We start from the raw sequence: 20,869 nt of genomic DNA, 5'->3' as shown, positions 1-20,869 counted from the left end.
ATCAAATTGCCAACATCTGCTGGAACATTGAAAAAGCAAGAAAGTTCCAGAGAAACATCTATTTCTGCTTTATTGACTATGCCAAAGCCTTTGACTGTGTGGATCACAGTAAATTGTGGAAAATTCTGAAAGAGATGGGAATACCGGACCACCTGACCTGCCTCTTGAGAAACCTGTATGCAGGTCAGGAAGCAACAATTAGAACTGGACATGGAACAACAGACTGGTTCCAAATAGGAAAAGGAGTATGTCAAGGCTGTATATTGTCACCCTGCTTTTTAACTTATATGCAGAGTACATCATGAGAAACGCTGGGCTGGATGAAGCACAAGCTGGAATCAAGGTTGCTGGGAGAAATACCAATAACCTCAGATATGCAGATGACACCTCCCTTATGGCAGAAAGTGAAGAAGAACTAAAGAGCCTTTTGATGAAAATGAGAGCGGAGAGTGAAAAAGTTGGCTTAAAGCTCAACATTCAGAAAACTAAGGTCATGGCATCTGGGTCCCATCACTTCATGGCAAATAGATGGGGAAACAGTGGAAACAGTGGCTGACTTTATTTTTCTGGGCTCCAAAATCACTGCAGATGGTGACTGAAGCCATGAAATTAAAAGACGCTTACTCCTTAGAAGGAAAGTTATGACCAACCTAGACAGCATGTTAAAAAGCAAAGACATTACTTTGTCAACAAAGGTCTGTCTAGTCAAGGCTATGGTTTTTCCAGTAGTCATGTATGGATGTGAGAGTTGGGACTATAAAGAAAGCAGAGCGCCAAAGAATTGATGCTTTTGAACTGTGGTGTTGGAGAAGACTCTTGAGAGTCCCTTGGACTGCAAGGAGATCCAACCAGTCCATCCTAAAGGAGATCAGTCCTGAGTGTTCATTGGTAGGACTTTTTTTTCCCCAGCTTCCCCTTCTGGTCTCCCAATTGTTTTAGTTGGAATTTCTGTTTAACCACATTTTACACCATATTACAGTTCACAAATATAGGTGAAGGGTTATTGAATATGGATTTATATTCAGTTCAGTCGTTCAGTCATGTCCCACTCTTTGCGACCCCATGGACTGCAGCCTCCCAGGCTCCTCCGTCCATGGGATTTTCCAGGCAAGAGTACTGGAGTGGGTTGCCATTTCCTTCTCCAGGGTAGGGCTTTTTTTGAAGCTGAAACTCCAATACTTTGGCCACCTGATGCGAAGAGCTGACTCATTTGAAAAGACCCTGATGCTGGGAAAGATTGAGGGCAGGAGAAGAAGGGGAGGACAGAGGATGAGATGGTTGGATGGCATCACTGACTCAATGGACATGGGTTTGGGTGAACTCCGGGAGTTAGTGATGGACAGGAAGCCCAGTGTTTTGTGGTTCATGGGGTTGCAAAGAGCTGGACACGACTGAGTGACTGAACTAAACTGAACTGAAAGCTACACTGGTCTTCCCTGATGGCTTAGTAAAGACTCTGCCTGCAATGTGGGAGACCTGGGTTTGATCCCTGGATTAGGAAGATCCCCTGGAGGAGGGCATGGCAACCCACTCCAGTATTCTTACCTGGAGAATCCCCATGGATAGAGGAGATTCTGGCGGGTTACTGCCCATGGGGTCACAGAGTCAGACACAACTGAGCGACCAAGTACAGCACAAAGTTACTCTTAATACCACATTATCATAACAAGCTACAAATGACACTTGTTTGGGGGCAACTTTTGCACAAGACCAGAGTCTGCATCAACATTGAACTCAAAGATAATACTTAATTCAAATAATCTGATTTACAAGATTTCTAAGGAAAAGTGTCAGGTGTCAACTAGGATTGGGCAGAACATACCAATGGGTGGCCCAGTTCCACTGGCTTTGTCATTACCACGGACTGGCTTTGGGCCAGGCAGAGAATACTTCAGCCATCTCTCTCTCTTCCCACTTCTGAAGACCTGCCACCCTGAGGAACTCTAGGGATTAGGATGGTGCAGGTCCCAACACAAGACACTACACAATGGCAAGGCCCCCTCCAGCAGCTGCGCTGTGCTTAGTTGGTTTAAGTTTCCCGGAAAAGTAGCAGCAGGTGCCTGGAGGGGTCAGGATGCCTGTCCTACAATTGGTGCCAAGTGAGAACACTGCCCCTCACCATGGACTCAGCAGCAAGCCAGACCAGGTCAGCCAGTAAGTTGAACACCATGGAAGATGTTGTCTCATGACAAGGTGATCTCAGAGCAAATTAAAGTACTAATCTCCAAAATTATACACCACACACCGAGTGGCATTTACATCTCCTAGTTGTACTCATGAGTGACTAGCGAGCGCATCTCTTCAGAGGTGGATTAGCTTTCATGCAGCTTAAGTGCTGGTATGCTTATTGCATTTAAGCTCTCATTTAATGGTCTGAGTTAATCTAACTTCTAGAGGTGAGTAATTTACTATTTAACAGGTCAGCCTTCTTTTCATTTTACAGCAGTCTCATTACTTGTAATTACTCACTGTGGTGTTCTCTAACTCAGCGCCACTTAAGGTTTTAGGGAAAGCTGGGGCTGTATTTCAACCCCAGATCACCAAAACATACAAAAATGTTTAAAAATTAAAATGGATTGCTTTCTTAGAAAAGGTAGGCTCACATGTTATCAACAAATATACAGGTAGGTATCTTTTTTTTCTAATTAGATTTTATCATTATTATTTTGGCCACCTCACGTGGCTTGCAGGATCTTAGCTCCCCAACCCAGGCCCTTGACAAGGAGTGCCAAGTCCTATCCTAACCTTTTGACCACCAGGGACTTCCCTGTCCTTGCTCTGCACACTCGCCAATTAGATTACTCATGTGAAAGAGAAACTCCTGCATTCAAAAACCTGAATTTTGAATGAGGTTCTTAAGAGAAATTAATCGTAAATCTTAGCACCACAGTGATCAACATCAAGCTTAAAGTGAAAATAGTTTTCAATAAATACAATCAACCAATTATATATACCAAAGGAAATTCTTTATTGTAAACAAGATATAAAGTACAACAAAAGAAATATTGTGCAAATTGTAAATCACAAGGATTTTTTTAATTAAAAGTTCCTTTTTGTTTTCCAAGGGTCCAAAGTTTTGATGACAGAAATCTATACCCAATATAGAGAAAAATGTTAAATGGAAAGACATAGTGACATTTTTCACTACATATTTTCAACAACTGACTTTTGTTTTACCACTGTGTATATCATCCACTACACAACAGAATATAACAGAAATACTGTTAACAAAAGTGAATGTTCTATTTTTCTACCTATCTTGTTCCACATTCTCCCCTCCCCCCAAAAAAAACTTCTATAAATTAATAGGACATTTATCCATTTGTGAATAATGGTCACTAACTTTCTAATTCAATAAAGCACATGTTATATCCTCATAACATAAGGGTACTTTACTGATGACCTAAGCCATCTTTTTCAAGGAGTTATCTAAAATCCTTAATATCCCTTCTTTACAATATGTTTTCATCTTCAATTTTTTTTCTAAACAAAGTGCAGTGTATTTTAGTCTATGGAAAACACATTGGTATACAATTTTCACATCTGTACAAGAAACTGCAACCAACTAAGATTCAAAGCATAATAAAACACCTAGTAATAGTCATTTGTTGAACTTTTAAAACAAAAACCAAGAAAAAATTGAAGCTACATTTCAAAGCAATTAAATTAATGAGGATTCCAATTCTTTGGGACCTCTTCAGCAATATACAGTTGCTCAATTCCAAACATCAGCAACTAGTGTAAAAATGCTAGTTCTAGATATATTTAACAACTACGTCCACAAGTTGAATGGAAAGGCTAAGAATAGTAAACAAGGTAACTCTAGGAAAGGATAATGATATTTGTGATGATACAAAACCAATTTTACATCTCCATCTCTGTACCGTAATGTTTTCCAGTCTCTATACTCTTGAAACCAGTGCTTTTGAAGAATCACATTGAAAAGTTGGTCTCAAGTATAAATGGTGAAAGTAAAACAAGAAGTTGTGCACACAAACTCAAAATCTGTGCTACCGGTGGTTGGGGTGACCTCACCTGAAACCTTCAAAAAATATTGAATAAAAGCTTTCTTCTCTCTCTTATGTGGTAAGAAACGAGTCCTGCCACTCGGTGTCCTGCCTGTGGCCGCAGCACTTCTTACCATCTAACCCAGGCTGGGCCTTCTCCCCAGGCCGTGGGGCTTCTGCTTGCAGCCCACACTGGAGGGCCACAGACCTGCAGTGGAAGCATTTTTCTATCACCACTGGCTTCTGGCTGTGACCAAAGTTAAAGTTAGTCTGATTCTTCACCATCCGTCTATTACTGCGTGGGAGCTGGGGTTGGAGGTAGGGTAATGTCATTTAGCTTGCTCACTTCCATCTGCCAGTTTGGTAGCTTCTTGGCTGACAGGTGGCGACGGGCGTGTTTGGTCAAATGGTCGCTCCTCATGAACCGCCGGTCACACATGGGACAGGCGAACTTCTTCTCACCTGTGTGGGTTCGTCGGTGTCTGGACAGTTCATCTGAACGGGCAAACCTCCTTTCACAACCTTTCCAGCTACAGCTAAAAGGTTTTTCTCCTGAAACAAAAAAAAGTCCTATCTTTACTACTATGCTTTTATTAAGTCATGGTATTAAATTACATTTATGTATTAAATTATATTTACAGCTTAAATACCCTTTGTTTTAAAGAATCATCATTTGAGAAATTAAAACAAAAACACCTTAATGAAATCTTTTAGAAGACCGTGGACTGGTGAATACCACCCACTGAATTGGCTAATAAGGCCAGTTCTTTCTTAACATGCCTGGTTTACATTTGGGATCACTGTCAAAAAAAACATCACCCTAATTTCTCAGACATAAGTAAGAAATGGCTGGTACCTGTATGCGTTCTCATGTGGGCCTTCAGATGAGAACTTTTAAAGTAGGTCTTGCCGCACCCTGGGTGGCTACAGATGTGACTTCTTATCCTGGATGAGTCAATCTGAGGAGTGACTTTCGCTGAGGAAGGGGAAAACCCAGGAGCAGGGGCAATGGGAGAGAGTCTGGTGCCATTTGGGCTCACCACTGGAGGCTTTGGGTTCTGAACCACCGGCTGGGGTACGACGAACATGACAGCGCCCTTGGGCACCTGAGTGCCCATGAACACGACAGGTGGGCAGACAGCTGGCGGCTGACTGGGGGGCGTGCTGGGGACGACAGTTGTCACAACGGGGTTGTTTGCAGGGAGGGGAACCATCTGGCAGATGACCGGCATAGGGGGTACTCCCGCTGCGGACACTGCGGGTGGAGACACTAAGACTGACTTCTGCGGTGGGGACGCGGGGGCCGGCTGAGGTCGGCAGATGACGGTCTCCGAGGAAGGCACGGAAGAGTCATAAAGTGCAGCGGGGCCTGGTTTCTCTTCGACGTCTGCCTCTGTGTCTCGCTCACGTTTGGACCTGTTCGGTGACACAGCGGCACACGGTATGTTTTTCCTTGCAGCCTCAGGGTTCAGGTGGCTTCTTCTCCGAAACGAATTGTCCTGATAGTTGAGGATGCTGGCTGCTTTCACGGGGCAAGATCGGTGGTTACAGAGCTGGGCATCAGCTGTGTGACGAATCACACTGGTTGCCTGAGCCTTGGGGAGTCTGGGGGCAGGTACAGGGTTCTCCTCTTTGAAAGGTACAGCAGCAATGTGAGGCTTGGCAGTATCTGACAATGATTTGAAGTGTCCAGTAGGTGGCGCTGGTGCCATCAGATTTGACACTTGAGAAGGTTCAAAGTCAGAGGGACTGTAAGGTGGAGTCAAACACTACAGAGAAGAGAAACACAGGCAACAGCGTGAAGAACGGTCGAGTCCATGATATAAACTGTAAGAAGCATTATCATTTACATTCATCTTTGAAACAACAATACTTACAAATGCTGGGATTGCGGTATGAAAATCAGGTGTACCAGGAAGCAGATTCTCTTCCTCTGACGTATCAGACACTGGAGTGACGGGTCTGTTTTCAATGTATTTCTTAAAATCAGACTTCCAACTGCAGCTCATTGACATAAGTGCTTCTACAGCTTCAAAGTCACTTTTCTCTGCAGTTTTGTTCCAGGAATACACACTCTCTTTTGATCTTTCACAGATCATTTCCATTCTTTCCTCCTATAAATACAAAAAGACTCATGTTATAAGCTACTGTTGTCATCCACATGACACTCAGAGTAATGTGTGTGTGTGTTTTTAAACAATCTGCACAGCTTTTCAAGATAAAACTTATTCTTCTCATCCCTACTATGAAGTAGTAGTGATAAAATCTTCCCGATTCTTCCTCTCAAACTTAGGCTTGAATATGGACAACCTTGCAAGAAACTTATTACTATCAAGGGGACCTAAGGTTAAAGGTATCAAATGCACTTGTCATCCAAAAGAGAACGGCTTGGCAAAAGAAAAACATTTTATGTTCTTCCCAGAGTAGCCAACTGCAACAGGAGTCTACGACCGGCTGATGCAATAGCACAAAAAATAATCAGAAAATTTAATATTTGACCAAAATTTGCAAAAAGCTCTGTAAGGAATCTGCAATAGTCAAAATAGAATCTTATTTTAACTGTTTAAAGAACTGCTCCATGATAAAAAAAAATAACAGCACATGCTTTCTATTTATTTGAACAGCTCCTCCCATCAGATATTTAATGCTCCATACTAAAGTTGCTTAAACGGTACTAAAATGGTTACCACCTTCCATCTCTTCAATTTTCCATTAACGTGATCCCATTTTTAGGTTTAAGTCGAGATTGTGTAAAAACACCGAAAAATATTCTTTACGTTGCTAGGAATTGTTCTCAACTCTTGTTTAAAAACCCTTCGTGTAGAAACCTTTAAGAAGCTATTACTGCTCTTGAAATATAGCTAACAATGTAGTTGCATAATCGCGCGCCTTTTACGTAAGCTGCAACGGACAGCGCATGTATGTGTAAAAGCCTCAAGACGCCAGTGCAAAAGGGAAAAAAAGAGAAAAGGCTAGGCAGGAGGGAAGGAGAGTGAGCGCTAGGAAGGGCAGGAAAAGAAGCCGGGAGGGGAGAGGAAAGGGAGTGGGGCGCGAGGGAGGCAGGAAAGGGAAGCGCGGGCGGAGGCGCGGGCGTGGGCCGGGGGGGGGGGCGGGGCAGACAAGGGGCGGGGGCAGGCGGCGGGGGAGATCCTCGCTGGCGGGGACAGGAGGATGGGGCCGCCCTAACCTCAATGAGGCTCGCGGGTGAGTCACTGGGAACATTCCTCGCCCGCTCGCACGTCCCTGCGTCCCTACCCCCGTCATTGGCCAGCCGGCCGGGCGGCCCGGGCTGGGATTGGCTGGGCGGCGGAGGGCGGGGGCGCGGAGGAGGAGTGGGGGGGGCGAGGCATGTGAACAAAGCGTGATCAGCGGCTGCTCGGGGCGGCGCAGGAAACGTGAACTGGGAATTGCCGCGCCGTCACCTTTCACCTACTTCCTGAGCCCGCAGGGCCCCCGCCCTCGCGACGGCCCGGGGGAGGGGCCGCGGGCGCCGCCGCCAACCGCCCGGCCGTGCGCGCCCGGGCCTGCGGGGAGGGGCGGGGCCGCGGGCGCCCAGCTCCCGGCGCGCCCGCCCCTTCCAGCTCCCCGCCGTTCCCTTAGGAACCGACAGCGGGGCCGGGCCTCGCTCCCGCCCTGGCGGAGGCCCGGCCTGGGTCACTCGGGGACGAGAAGCTCCCCGGGCGCATCCGTTCCCGGCCCACCCCCCAGCCTCCGCCTCAGCTGCCGGAGGAGGAGCCAGGTCCCCGCGGAAACCCGGCCCCCGCCCTCCTCCGGCCGCAGCCCCCGGGGACCGGGCCGAACCCTCGGCGCTTCCCGCCCACGCCGCCCGCGGGATCTCAGACCACCCCGACTCGCCCTGAAGACGCGGCGCCCCCGCGTCCCCGCGGTTTCCGGCAGCTCCGGCACCCCCCCACCCCCGCGCCGAGCCCAGCATCTCCACGAGTTCCCAGACGTGCAGCCCCCAACAGGCCCGGCTCCAGGCGCGCAGCCCCACGGCCGGCGGCTCCCGCCTCGGCGCGCGGCCCCCGCGTCTCGCAGCCCCGGCTCCCCCCCGCCCACCTTCCCCACCCCGATGCTAGGGTCCAGCTTCCCTCCCCTTCCATCTACTGCCGCCTAGGCGGCTCCCAGCCCCCTCCCCCGCCAAGGTGGCCCCCCGGAGGAGGCCACCTGCCTGCTTGTTCCGGAGATAAGGGAGTCCCCTCCAGACTCCCCGACCCCCGTGCTATTCCCTTGCATCCACGCCGGGTGCCCCTCCCCACAGCCCCCCACCCCCCGCTGTCTGCTGGGTAGCCCCAATCCTGCAAGCCTCCGTTAAAGACCCCCTGAGATGGGGAGTCCCCCTCTCCTCTCCGGTGGGTTCCTCACCCCTCACATGCTCGAGAGCAGCCCCCTCCCAGCCTGGGGCGCATTCCTTATCCAGACGGAGGCATCTCTTACCCCCCGGCGCCAGGTGCAGGGTAGCCCCCTCGTCCCCCCTTCCTGTACTTCCACGCCTCCTATTCTCGCTGACTGGGCAGCCAGACCCCGTCTCCTCACTCTTCCCGCCCCTCCGGCCATCTCCCCACCTCACCTGCTTCCAGTGTCCCAGCGGAGCTGCCCCCTTCCCCTCCTTACACCTCGAGCGAGACCCTCTCTCACTTCGTCTCTAGCTCCCAGCCTGCTTCTCCAGACCATCCCCTCCGCTACACACACGCCCTCACCAATGCCCAGTCTGCAGGCGGGAAGCCCCTCTTCCTCTTCCACGACTCCCGTGCAACCTCCGTCCTCAGGCGAGGCTGATGTCAGGGGCTCGGGGGTCTCCCCGGACGCAGCGAGGCAAGTGAAGGGCTTGGGGCATCCCCAGGTGACTTACCGTAGCCTGCTGGAGAGAAGCGCCGCCGAAGTTGAGCATGGTTGGCTACCCGGCCGCCGGCGACAAGCTGACTGGCTGCAAGGCTGTCCTTGGCTGCCTGGCCACAGACGGGCGCCCGGAGACACTCGACGCCGCTCCCGCCGCCGCCGCGCTCCGCGCCGTCTGCCCCCCTCCCCATTCAGGTAGCCGCTCCGCCTGCCCCGAGCGGCGGGCGGGGGTGGGGGCGGAGCCTGAGGCCGGCCAATCAGCGACAAAGGTGTGTGAGGCGCCGGCCAATGGGCTCGCGGGGCCACGCGTGATCAGCGGCTGCCCGGCAGCGTGAAGCTTGTGTCAGTGGAGCGTGTACACAATCCCCCGGCAGCGCGTTTCCCCGGGCCCAGTCCGAGGGAACTCCCGCCACCACCTGACGCTGTGGACACGGCCCGCACCCCTCACCCACCCCCACAGCCCCTCCCCGGCCTGCAGTCCCCTTCCCTGGCCCGGGGGTGGGGGCGGCGCCAGGAACGGGGGCCCAGCCCGGAGGCGCGGCCGCCGCGGCGCGCCCAGGCTCTCTGCGGAGAGCCGGGCCCACGTGGGAGATGGGGAGGGATGCCCGCTCCGCCCATTCCCCATCCGCGGGCGAGGTCCCATCTCGGGCTTCGTCGCCGCGGGGTGGGCGGGACGCCGGGTGGCCAAGCGGGGGAGGCGGCGGCTGCAAGCCAAGGGTCCAGAGCCAAGAGATTTGCATTTGGAAGCGCCCCGTCCTCTTGCGCGTCTGGCGAGAAAGGAGAGCCTGGTGACCGAACGAGCTGCATTTCTGGAGCATTTGCTGGGTTTTTGCCTCGCTGAACCGTGGGTAGCACCAGGGAAGGGAATCCTGTCACCGAGCGGACACCTGCTTCTGCGGCCCCCCGCCCACGCCCGGGCCGCAGGCGCTGGCTCGCCCTCTCCATCTGCACTGCCGGCGGCGTTGCCCGCCCCCGTCCGCCCCGCCCATCCTTCCTCCGGGGCTGTGGAGAGAATGGTGTGGGGACTGCAGGAAGCCCCGAAATCTAGACCAGTGGGGATGATGGGGAGCCATAGGCCGGAGTTTTTTTTTTTTTTTTTTTTATCTTTCTCTGGAGCCGACTCAGTTGCAGAACCGAGTTTTGAGCTCGGTGTAAAGTTTAAATTACAGTCTACAAGCTGTTTCAGAGGTAGACCCTACCCCCACACCTACCCTGGGCCACGGCCTCCGGAAACGCCCTGAAGGGAAACTGCTGGTGGGGGTGGGGAGGGGCGGGGTCTTCTAGGGTCACGAGGCGCCAGCCAGGGCACGCCTGGGAGTGGGTTGCGGTGGGAATGCTCGCCAAATCGAAGTCACGAAACCCCCTGCTGTCGGTCCCGCGAAAGCCCCAGCCACACCTCCGCAATCCCCATCCCGAACCTGGTCAGAGGCGGTCCGGGGCCTCCGGATTGCAAGCCTATGGTTCTGCTCTGGCTCCTTGTCGGCTCCCTTTTAGCCGTTTGGCGCCCTGTACACAGCTATTGTTGGAGAGGAGGTGATAGCGAAGCTTAAAGCAAACTTAAAGCCACTCCTTGGGACTGGCTAACAGGGGGCAGAAATCACCGCCCTTCCCTCCAGCTGCCTCACTTCTCCGTGTAACTGAAAGGCTGATGATGTAAGTGTCTTTTCTTTCCCAATAATCTCAAAATGAGTATAGAAAAGGAATAAACTAGGGAATCCCTTGGCGTTTCAGTGGTTTGGACTGGGTGCTTTCACTGCCATAGCCTGGGTTCAACCCATGGTTGGGGAACTGAGATCCCACAAGCCTCCGGGCATGGCCAGAAAGAAAAAAAAAAAAAAGGAAAATCAATGAATTAAATATTTTAGAAACAGGCCCAGGCTAGCCAACAACAGTAGTAGTAATAATAATAGGATCAACTAGGGCTAGAGACGCCCACTGAGAGAGGGAAGGAGAACTGAATGGCCGCCTGTCACTGCCTCTCCTGAATCTGCTGGAGGGGCGCCAGCTCAGCAGCTCAGGCAGCTCTTCCTGTCTCCCCTTCATCCCCTGCCCCGGCTTCTGTCTGCAGCGGCGGGCGTCCCTCCCTGCGGGCTTCCTTCCGCCTGGGCTGTCCCATCCTGTTGATGTGAGCCTGGGGGATATTGGAGCAGCTGGCCCTGGGCACCTGCTGCAGCAGAGGAAGCTCCTGTCTGTTCCCAGCCTGCCTTCCTGTCAGGGAGCTCCCCCCGGGGAGGCCGCAGCCGGCCCTCCAGGTTCCTCGGTCCCTTCCTCAGGAAAGTGGGGCCTGCTGGCATGGTTCTCCTGCACGCTGAGGAGCAGGGAGCATTTCTGGCTTGTGTGAGTGATTCAAAACAGGAAAGAAAAGGGGTAGGAGGAACAGTGTGGTGGTGGCACCATTCCTAGAGATTCAGAGAAAGATGTTGCCCAGGCACCTCAGGCTGAAAGGAACCAAAACTAAAGTCCTTGTTTTGCTTCTTCCCGTATGGGCTTCTCATCTCCCATCCAGCCTTCACTGTCTTCCTCAGTTGGTTCCCAGTTCTGAGCAGTTTTGCCTCAGAAATGTCTCGCATCCCTCACTTTCCGCTTGTACCCCTCAAATGTCACTCTATGTCAGTTTGTCATCAATGCTTGCTTGGATTAAACTACCTGCACTCCCCTCACGCAACCCCCACCCCAGGCCCGCTGGCACCCCACAGTGGCAAATTCTCCACACCGAAACTAGAGTGGATTTTTCAAAAGTCATGATCCAATCATGATACTCTCTAAAAAATGATCCTTTGCTCCTATTGCCTAGGAGATAAAAGGCCATTCCATCCTGCCCCCAACTTTCCCCACCCTCCCAGTCTTCTCTCCCACCCAGATATACCTTTGCCTGTGGTCACATCCTCATTCAATAAGCATTGTTTTGTTTGTTTATCCACTGCATTCACCAGATATATGTTGAGCACCTACTGTGTGTTGTATTCACTGGGACAACAGCAATGAATAAGACAGGTGATGTCCCTGCTCTCCAAAGGCTTGGATGGGATGATAAAGACAAGTAGACTCTGTGTGTGTGTGTTAGTCACTCAGTTGTGTCCAGCTGTTTGTGACCCAATGGACTGTAGCCTGCCAGGCTCCTCTGTCCTTGGAATTCTCCAGGCAGGAATGCTGGAGTGGGTAGCCATTCCCTTCTCCAGGGGATCTTCCTGATCTAGGGACTGAACCCAGGTCTTCTGCATTGCAGGCAGATTCTTTACGGTCTGAGCCACCAGGGAAGCCCCAAGTATATGTAAATAAAAGCTCCTTCAAGATGGTGGCCATGTTATAATCATCTTTGTGGTCCAGTGCAGACACTTTAGGCAGTCACGGTTCCTTAATGGAGGAAATAAAATTGTAGGTTGTCTGTGAAGATTCACTGAGGTTATAGGCAGAATGTGGACAACTGCCTAGGCAGAAATATGGACCCTTCTAATCCTTTCCCTTAACTTGCATCGTTACAGCAGCAGGCATGGAAAACTGTCATCTTAGGCATGAGTAAAAGAAAGTCCTGAGCAGTAGTAAGCAGTCCTTCAGTTAAATGCTGGTCACCCTCCTGCTAATGGTGCTGGTTTCTCCTTCAATTGGAACTGTGAAGGAAGGTGTGGGGCAGGTGGCTGACATGTAAAGATCCCTCAATTCAGTTTTATGGATATTAAAACACATTGTCCCCACCAGCCGTCTTCTCTTTGCTCCTTACAGTCAGTGGATGTTGTCACCATTCATTCATTGCCCCACCATATGCCAGGCACTAGCTGAACACTGAGGAACAACCATAAAAAAAGACACAGCTCCTGTGTTGCAGGAGCTTCCAGTACAGTGAAAGAAGAAAATAAATGAGCCAGCCAGCCATGACTGTAGTGTGATGAATGCTAAGTAGAAGGTGTGCACTGTGTCCTAGGTAGGTGAGGAAGGAAGGGGTGAGGGAAAGCTCTTCTGGTTGGCTTCTGAGTTGGAGGAGAGGAGTGGAGGTGGGGAGTTCGAGAGAGCGGTGGGGATTCAGGATGCTCTGAATTGTCCGCTCACAAATTTGAGAGTTAGGATGAGGCGTTCGGGATATTAAGGGAAGCAGCCCCAAACATCAAGGGCCTTTGTGTACCCTGCTAAGGAATGTAGATGTGGAACTTTTATATTGAGGACAATGGGGACCTACTGACAGGTTTTAGCAATGATAGTGTTAGGTAGTTAGAATAGGGAAAGAGTCCAAAATGGCGGTGGCTAAAAGACCTGGAAGGGAAAGCCCTCGAAAATAGAACAAAGGAAGGTCCGAGGACTGGAGTGAGAACCTCAGGTAAAACAAACAACGCTCCTGCCTAAGCCCGATTTACATAAGACAGGCCCAGGGACAGAGAAACATATAAAAAGAGGAGCCAAAGCCCTCTTCACCCCTTTTTCTCTTTCTCCCCCGCACGATGAGGCGATCTTCTCTTCGCGTCTTTGGATCGACATGCCTTCATGCCTTGAAGATGGATTTTCCTGCTATTATCTAAATAAATAGAGCTGTAACACTGAGCTGTAACACTGATTTATTTAAGAGCTATAACACGGTCCGTTCGAGACCTGAGAGCCATAACACGTCTGTCCTCCGAGAGCTGTGACCTGCCAAGGGGCTTTAATGTCCGTCACTCCAAATTTTTGTTGTGACGAGACAAAGAACCGAGGAGCATACACTCGCGTGACGATAGTATGGACAATTCTTTCTGGCCCAGTTTGGATGCTGGATCAGAGAGCCTGGGGTCTAACACCAGTGAGAAGTCTTTTGTAGCCGTAGAGGCAGCAAATTTGACAGTGGCAGGCATGGAAAGGCTGGAATAGAGACACCAAGAACCAGGAGGATTTGGTAATTGATTGGATGTGGGCATGAAGAAGAGAGAGGTCGAGCAGGGCTGCTGAGTTTTGGGCTTGATTCACTGGAGGAAACAGGGCAAAAATGAGACATTTTTGCCCAAGAAAGGGGCTCCGGAGAGAGTAAGTTTGAGCGGGGAGGAAGAAAATGCCAAATTTGATTTAGGACGTGTAAAACTGAAGTTACCCGTGGGACATCCAAACAGGGATATCCAGGAGGCAGTTGGAATTTCAGGTCTGGATCCCAGAAGAGAAGGATCTGGGCTGGAAATTAAAATTTGGTTGTCTTCAGTGTGTAGGTGGCAGTCAAAGCCAGGAGAATGGATGAAATCCTCTAGGAAGAGTAAGGAACAAGAGGTAGAAGAACTGCAGGTGGTCCTCTGGTGAACTACAGGCTCAGGATGGAGATTAAGAGGGAACAGCTACACGCTGGAATACTGGCAAAATGTGACAGTGAGGACTTCCTTCACGTATGCTGCTTGAAAGAATTGCATAAATATGCACTTATTTCTTGGCCTAATGTGATGTAAAGTGGAGATGAGAGGCAGACAGGGGCTGATTCAGAAACTGAAAGTGTCAGACAGATTAGAAAAAATAATTATCCCCTCTGACTGGTGACTACATCATTATTTTCATTACACTAGTTACCATAGTTTTTAAGCTCTTAAAAAAAAATTGATATGTTGAGTAGCTTGTTTCTAAAGATGGTCCCAAAACCCCTCCAATTCTGCATACCCTTTCCCAGTGACTGCCATTCCTACACCAATAGATGTGAAGTTTAATTCCCCCAATCCTTGATTCTGGGCTGGCCCTATGACTCATGACTCGCTCTGACCAGTAGGAATCTGGGTGGTGCTATGGGATTTCATGCCTGGGTTTTAAGAAGCCTTTGAATTTCCCAGTTTTACTCTCTTGGAAATCAGCCACCCGGCAGAAGTTGCTTAGGCTAGGCTAACTTACTGAATAAAGAGAAAATGTTTGAAGGGAGAATGGCCACGTGGAGAAGATGGTATCCTAACCACCAGCCAGGACCAGGACTCCACCTGGGGCGTTCCTAGTCCTAGTCAAGCAAGCCTAGCTGACACAACCTGGAGAAGAGATAGGCTGTCCTTGAATTTCTGACCCACAGAATCATGAACAATAAATGGAAGAGCAACCCACGCAGCATTTCCTGCCTCCTCTCCACCCAATATCCCTTTACTCCCACTTCTGTCTGCAGGGATGTCCCTAGGTTTGGGGGTGGCTTCATATGCCACAAGGGATAACTGAAAAAGTGGGTGTGTGCTTCAGCTCTGGAGGGACAGCTACAGTTTTCAAAATACTCATTTTCTATGTGCGCATGCTCAGCTGCTTCAGTAGTGTCTCTTTGTGACCTGGTAGTCCACCAGGCTCCTCTGTCCATGGGATTCTCCAGGCATGAATACTGGAGTGGGTTGCTGTGCTCTCCTCCAAGGGACCTTCCCGACCCAGGGATCAAGCCCTCATCTCTTATGTCTCCTGCATTGGCCAGCAGGTTCTTTACCACTAGTGCTATCTGGAAAACCCAGTACTTTTTTTTTTTTCCTCAAAGAATTTGAAACAGCTGAGAGAGTGCCCCGGGAAGGAGGTCTAGAATAATTGATGCATTAGTAAAGGGAGAAGGGGCTTCCCTGGTGGCATGGTGGATAAAAGTCCTCCTGCCAATGCAGGGGACACAGGTTTGATCCCTGGTCTGGGAAGATCCCACATGCCTCAGAGCAACTAAGCCCCTGGGCCACAACCACCACTGAGCATATGTGCTCTAGAGACCAGGAACCTCAACTCCGGAGCGGAAAGCCACAACTGCTGGAGCCTGTGCGTCTTAGAGCCTCTGCTCCAGGAGAGAAGCCACTGCAATAAGAAGTCCGCACACTGCAACGAAGAGTAGTCCCTGCTCTCTGCAAGAAAGCCCACTTGAAGCAGCAAAGACCCAGGGCAGCCAAAGATAAATGAAAAAGTAGAAAAGGAAGAAGAATTGGAGGAAGAAATAAATGGTTTTAACTTGGAGAAGGGGGAAGTATGCAGATCTGGAAGAACCCAACCCCCAGCAGCCCCGTTCCCACTCCCACCCCCCAGCACTCCACTGGGGCTCTGAGACGGAAATAAACTGGTAACAGGAAGGAAGAAGGTTCATGTGAACTTGATCCAGCGCCTGCTGTGCACCAGCGCTGCCTGGGTCACCAGGAATACGGGAGACCTAATTTGATCCTTATATAAAGTCCATGGTTTTATTGTAACATTTTAGATTTTTTTGGTAAAGAATTAAATGTTTCCCTCTGCATTCCCCTCTTTTTTATGTCCCCAAGAGGTGTGAAGCTAGTTAAGTACTACTGCACAGTTCCAACTAGCAGTAAAATAAGAGTTGTTTAACATTTTGATTCTTATGAAAACAGCCTTGTTGCCTTGGTTGGTTGGTTGGTTTTTAACAAAAGTGATACGCATTGATCATTGAAAAAGATACAAAAAAGGAATGAAATTATGAAAATCTCCCATAAAGATACTCAGAATTAAGCACTATTAACATTTGGATACACATTTTCCAGACTTCTTCTCTGCCCTGCCTTCTCACTCCCCCTTCTCTAAATAATAAAATATGCTACTCTGTAACCTGCATTTTTGTTTATTAACATAATCTATCACTCTACACATCCATCAAGATTACAGAGTTTTTACAGCCTGCCTAAAAGTATGAGCTTCCATTTTCTCTGTAGAGTCTCAGTTACTAACTTTTACCTACGTACAGACTTCAGAATCCCGGGAATCTTGTCATGGGTGTGAAAGGAGGGGTATTCCTTTTCAAAATGCCTTTTCAAATGCCTTCCAACTTCTTTGTGAATCAATGCTTTGCATGGGCTTTCTCTGGTTGTGGAAAGTGGGGGCTCCTCTTCGTTGCAGTGCATGGGCTTCTCTCTGTGGTGGCTTCTCCTGCGGCAAAGTGCAGGCTCCAGGCGCTCGGGCTTCAGGAGTTGTGGCCCACCGGCTCCGCAGTTGCAGTTCATGGGCTCTAGAGCGGCAGACTCAGTAGTTGTGGTACATGGGCTTAGTTGCTCCACAGCATGTAGAATCTTCCTGGTGCAGGGATCAAACCCAAGTCCCCTGCATTGGCAGGCAGATTTTTATCCACTGTGCCACCAGGGAAGTCTGGCACTGGCATTTTTAATCAAAATTTTCTGAATGCTAAGAGGATCTTCTAGAAGAAGGGCAAGTGTCATAAATGTGCTCCCTTGGGGTTCTTCAACCCTCTCTCCCACCAAGTCTGACTGCAGTGGTGTACAGTCTTCTTGAGAAAGTCTTCATTTCACCCCTGAAGCCAAGCACACAGGCCCTTTTTGTTTTAAGTGCTATGTTGCTACTGATAACAGATATAAAACAAATGTAGGGGGTGACCCAACGACCAAAAAGACTGGAAGATGTGATAAAGCTTACACAGTCCTTTTACAGTTTAATGAAGCCTATGAGCTCCTTCTCTGAATAATATGAAGTTCATAAAATGCAATTTGTTTAAATACAAAGGAAACCATTATACTGATAGAGAGTTACCAAGGGGCCTCCCCCGTGGCTCAGTGGTAAAGAATCCACTTGCAGTGCAAGAGACAGGTTCGATCCCTGGGTCAGGAAGATCCCCCAGAGAAGGCAATGGCAATCCATTCCAGTATTCTTGCCTGGAGAATCCCATGCTCAGAGGAGCCTGGTGGGTTACAGTCCATAGAGTCCACAAAGAGTCGGATACGACTGAACCTACTTAACATGCACATAATATGCAGAGTTATGAAAATATTTTAAAAATTATAATTTAGCAATATAGTGCCCTTTTATGAACACATGAAAAAATAAGATCTAAGGGGGAAGTGATAAATTGGGAGATTGGGATTAACATATACACACATGCGTGCATGTGTGTTAAGTTCCTTCTGTCTTGTCCAACTCTGGAGACCCTATAGACTGTAGCCTGCCAGGCTCCTCTGTCCATGGGATTTTCCGGGCAAGAATACTAGAGTGGGTATTGCCATGCCCTTCTCCAGGGAATCTTCCTGACCCAGGAATCGAACCCATGTCTCTTAGGTCTCCTGTGTTGGGATGCAGGTTCTTTACCACTAGTGCCACCTGGGAAGCCTCATATAGACACCACTGTATATAAAATATATGTAACTAATGAGGACCTGCTGTATAGCACAGAGAACTCTACTCAATATTCTGTAATGGCCTATGTGGGAAAAGAAACTTTTAAAAAGTGGATATTCAGTTCAGTTCAGTTGCTCAGTCATGTCTGACTCTTTGCAACCCCATGGACTGCAACATGCAGGCTTCCTTGTCCATCACCAGCTCCAGGAGCTTGCTCAAACTCATGTCCATAGAGGCCTGATGCCATCCAACCATCTCATCCTCTGTCCTCTCCTTCTCCTCCCACCTTCAATCTTTCCCAGCATCAGGATCTTTTCCAGTGAGTCAGTTCTTGGCATCAGGTGGCCAAAGTATCGGAGTTTCAGCTTCAGTATCAGTCCTTCCAATGAATATTCAGGACTGATTTCCTTTAGGATTGACTTGTTGGATCTCCTTGCAGTTTAAGGGACTCTCAAGAATCTTCTCCAACACCACAGTTCAAAAGCATCAATTCGTCAGTACTCAGCTTTGTTTATAGTCCAACTCTCACATTCATACATGACTACTAGAAAAACCATAGCTTTGATGGACTTTTGTTGGCAAAGTAATGTCTCTGCTTTTTAATATGCTGTTTAGGTTGGTCATAGCTTTTCTTCCAAGAGGCAAGCGTCTTTTAATTTCATGGCTGCAGTCACCATCTGCAGTGATTTTGGAGCCCAAAAAAGAAAGTCTGTCATGGTTTCCATTGTTTCCCCATCTATTTGCCATAAAGTGATGGGACTGGATGCCATGATCTTAGTTTTCTGAATGTTGAGTTTTAAGCCAACTTTTCATTCTCCTCTTTCACTTTTGTCAAAAGGCTCTTTAGTTCTTCTTCGCTTTCTGCCATAAGGGTGGTGTCATCTGCGTATCTGAGGTTATTGATATTTTTCCTGGAAATCTTGATTCCAGCTTGTGCTTCATCCAGCCTGGTATTTTGCATGATGTACTTTGCATATAGGTTAAATAAGCAGGGTGACAATATACAGCCTTGACATACTCCTTTCGCTCTTTGGAATCAGTCTGTTGTTCCATGTCCAGTTCTAACTGTTGCTTCTTGACCTGCATACAGACTTCTCAGGAGGCAGGTAAGGTGGTCTGATATTCCCATCTCTTGAAGAATTTTCCAGTTTGTTGTGATCCACACAGTCAAAGGCTTTGGTGTAGTCAATAAAGCAAAAGTAGATGTTTTTCTGGAACTCACTTGCTTTTTTGCTGATCCAGTGGATGTTGGCAATTTGATCTCTGGTTCCTTTGCCTTTTCTAAAACCAGCTTGAACATCTGGAAGTTCATGGTTTACTTACTGTTGAAGCCTGGCTTGGAGGATTTTGAGCATTATACTTTGTTAGCGTGTGAGATGAGGGCAATTGTGCGGTAGTTTGAGCATTCTTTGGCATTACCTTTCTTTGGGATTGAAATGAACACTGACCTTTTCCAGTCCTGTGGCCACTGCTGAGTTTTCCAGATTTGCTGGCATGTTGAGTGCAACACTTTCACAGCATCATCTTTTAGGATTTGAAATAGTTCAACTGGAATTCCATCACCTGCACTATTTTTGTTTGTAGTGATGCTTCCTAAGGCCCCCTTGACTTTGTACTGTGTAACATGTATAACTGATTCACTTTGCTGTACCTCTGAAACTAACACAACATTATAAATCAACTATGCACCAATAAAAATGAAAAACCAAAATATCTAGTGTGGATCTAATAACTGAAGTAATACTGAAGTTGTGATGAGCGTAAACATGATTCTGAAATGTGCAGTAGTTGCAATTCTGTATAGAAATGTCTGTGATTTCTGTTAGCAACAAAGTCACAGGTCCTGCTGATGCTACTGTGGTGTGTTTTCTGTATGTGGTTATGATAAAGAAAATGCTAAGTTTGAAGACTCCTGAACTCTATTCATAAATGTCTTGGGGGCCCGGGAGCTCCCAGATTAAGCACTCCAGCTTAACCTGCTTTAATTGTTGTTGTTGTTGTTTAGTTCTGGCTGTGCTGGGTCTTTCTTGCTGTGTAGGCTTTTTTCTAGTTGAGGTGAGCAGGGGCTTCTCTCTAGTTGTGGTGTGCAGGCTTCTCACTGAGGTGGCTTCTCTTGTTGCGGAGCATGGGCTCTAGGGATCGTGGGCTTAAGTTGTTGCAGCATAAGGGCTCAGTAGCTGTGGCTTCCGGGCTCTAGAGCACAGGCTCAATAGCTGTGGCATGTGGGATCTTCCCAGACCAGGGATCGAACTTATGTCTCCTGCTTTAGCAGGCAGACTCCTAGCCACTGGAATACCAGGGAAGTCCCTACCTGCTTTTAAGAAGGAAAAATGAACCCTGGTACACAGTCAAGGGAGGGGCCCACTCATAGCTCCACCCATCTCATCCTCAGTGACGATCTGGCTGCCGCAGGAGAACTGAGGCTGAATAGGAGTGAGTACAGCCTGCATCCCAGGGGACACCAGGCTGGGCAGCTTCAGCAGCAGTTCACTTGTGTTTGGCTCTGAAACGAGCTCTTCTGGGTGTCTTCCTGTTGGAATGAGGAAACTTGGGTCATGGGGAGGAGGGGGTGTAAATAAAGTATGACCTTGAGAGGCAGTTGCCAAGTCTGAAAATCTGGCTACACTGGCTCTTCTGGGTATTCTTGGGCTAGTCCCTTTAGACTGCCCAGCCTCAGTTTCCTCACCTGTACCATGGGACTTACATAATAACTAGTACCCAAGAAAATCAGGGTTTGGGAAGAGTTTAAATATGACAGACTATGTGAAGATGTTTGGCAAAAGCTGAAGCAGTGCTTCTCAAACTCTAATGTGCATAGAATCCCTTGGCAATCTTGCTAAAGTCAGATTCTGATTCAATAGGTCTTGGGCGGGCATGAAGATTCTGCATTTCTAACAAGCAACATCCCAGGTGATACCTAAGCTGTTGGTCCAAGGACCACACTTTGAGTAGCAAGTACCCTACAGATGTTCCTTGTTATCACTGCGTGTCACTTTAATATTCCATTTAACTCTCTCACA

At 48.8% G+C, this 20,869-nt stretch overlaps 1 protein-coding gene across 1 annotated transcript; it reads right to left on the bottom strand.

The window, feature by feature from the left end:
* Window positions 1-2,947: 2,947 nt before the first annotated feature.
* On the bottom strand, window positions 2,948-9,043 carry KLF10 (Kruppel like factor 10). Its single transcript, XM_043483752.1, has 4 exons — window positions 8,860-9,043; window positions 5,885-6,121; window positions 4,864-5,776; window positions 2,948-4,559 (listed from the first exon to the last, which is right to left on the bottom strand). Exons 1-4 carry the CDS (start codon window positions 8,896-8,898, stop codon window positions 4,300-4,302), a joined length of 1,449 nt encoding a protein of 482 aa, XP_043339687.1. The 5' UTR covers window positions 8,899-9,043; the 3' UTR covers window positions 2,948-4,299.
* Window positions 9,044-20,869: the final 11,826 nt, after the last annotated feature.

Source organism: Cervus canadensis, chromosome 12, assembly GCF_019320065.1.
Source record: "Cervus canadensis isolate Bull #8, Minnesota chromosome 12, ASM1932006v1, whole genome shotgun sequence".
In the NCBI taxonomy this organism is placed as follows: domain Eukaryota; kingdom Metazoa; phylum Chordata; class Mammalia; order Artiodactyla; family Cervidae; genus Cervus; species Cervus canadensis.
Note: the sequence above shows the minus strand (reverse complement) of the source record. Positions and strands in the feature narration are given on the sequence as shown.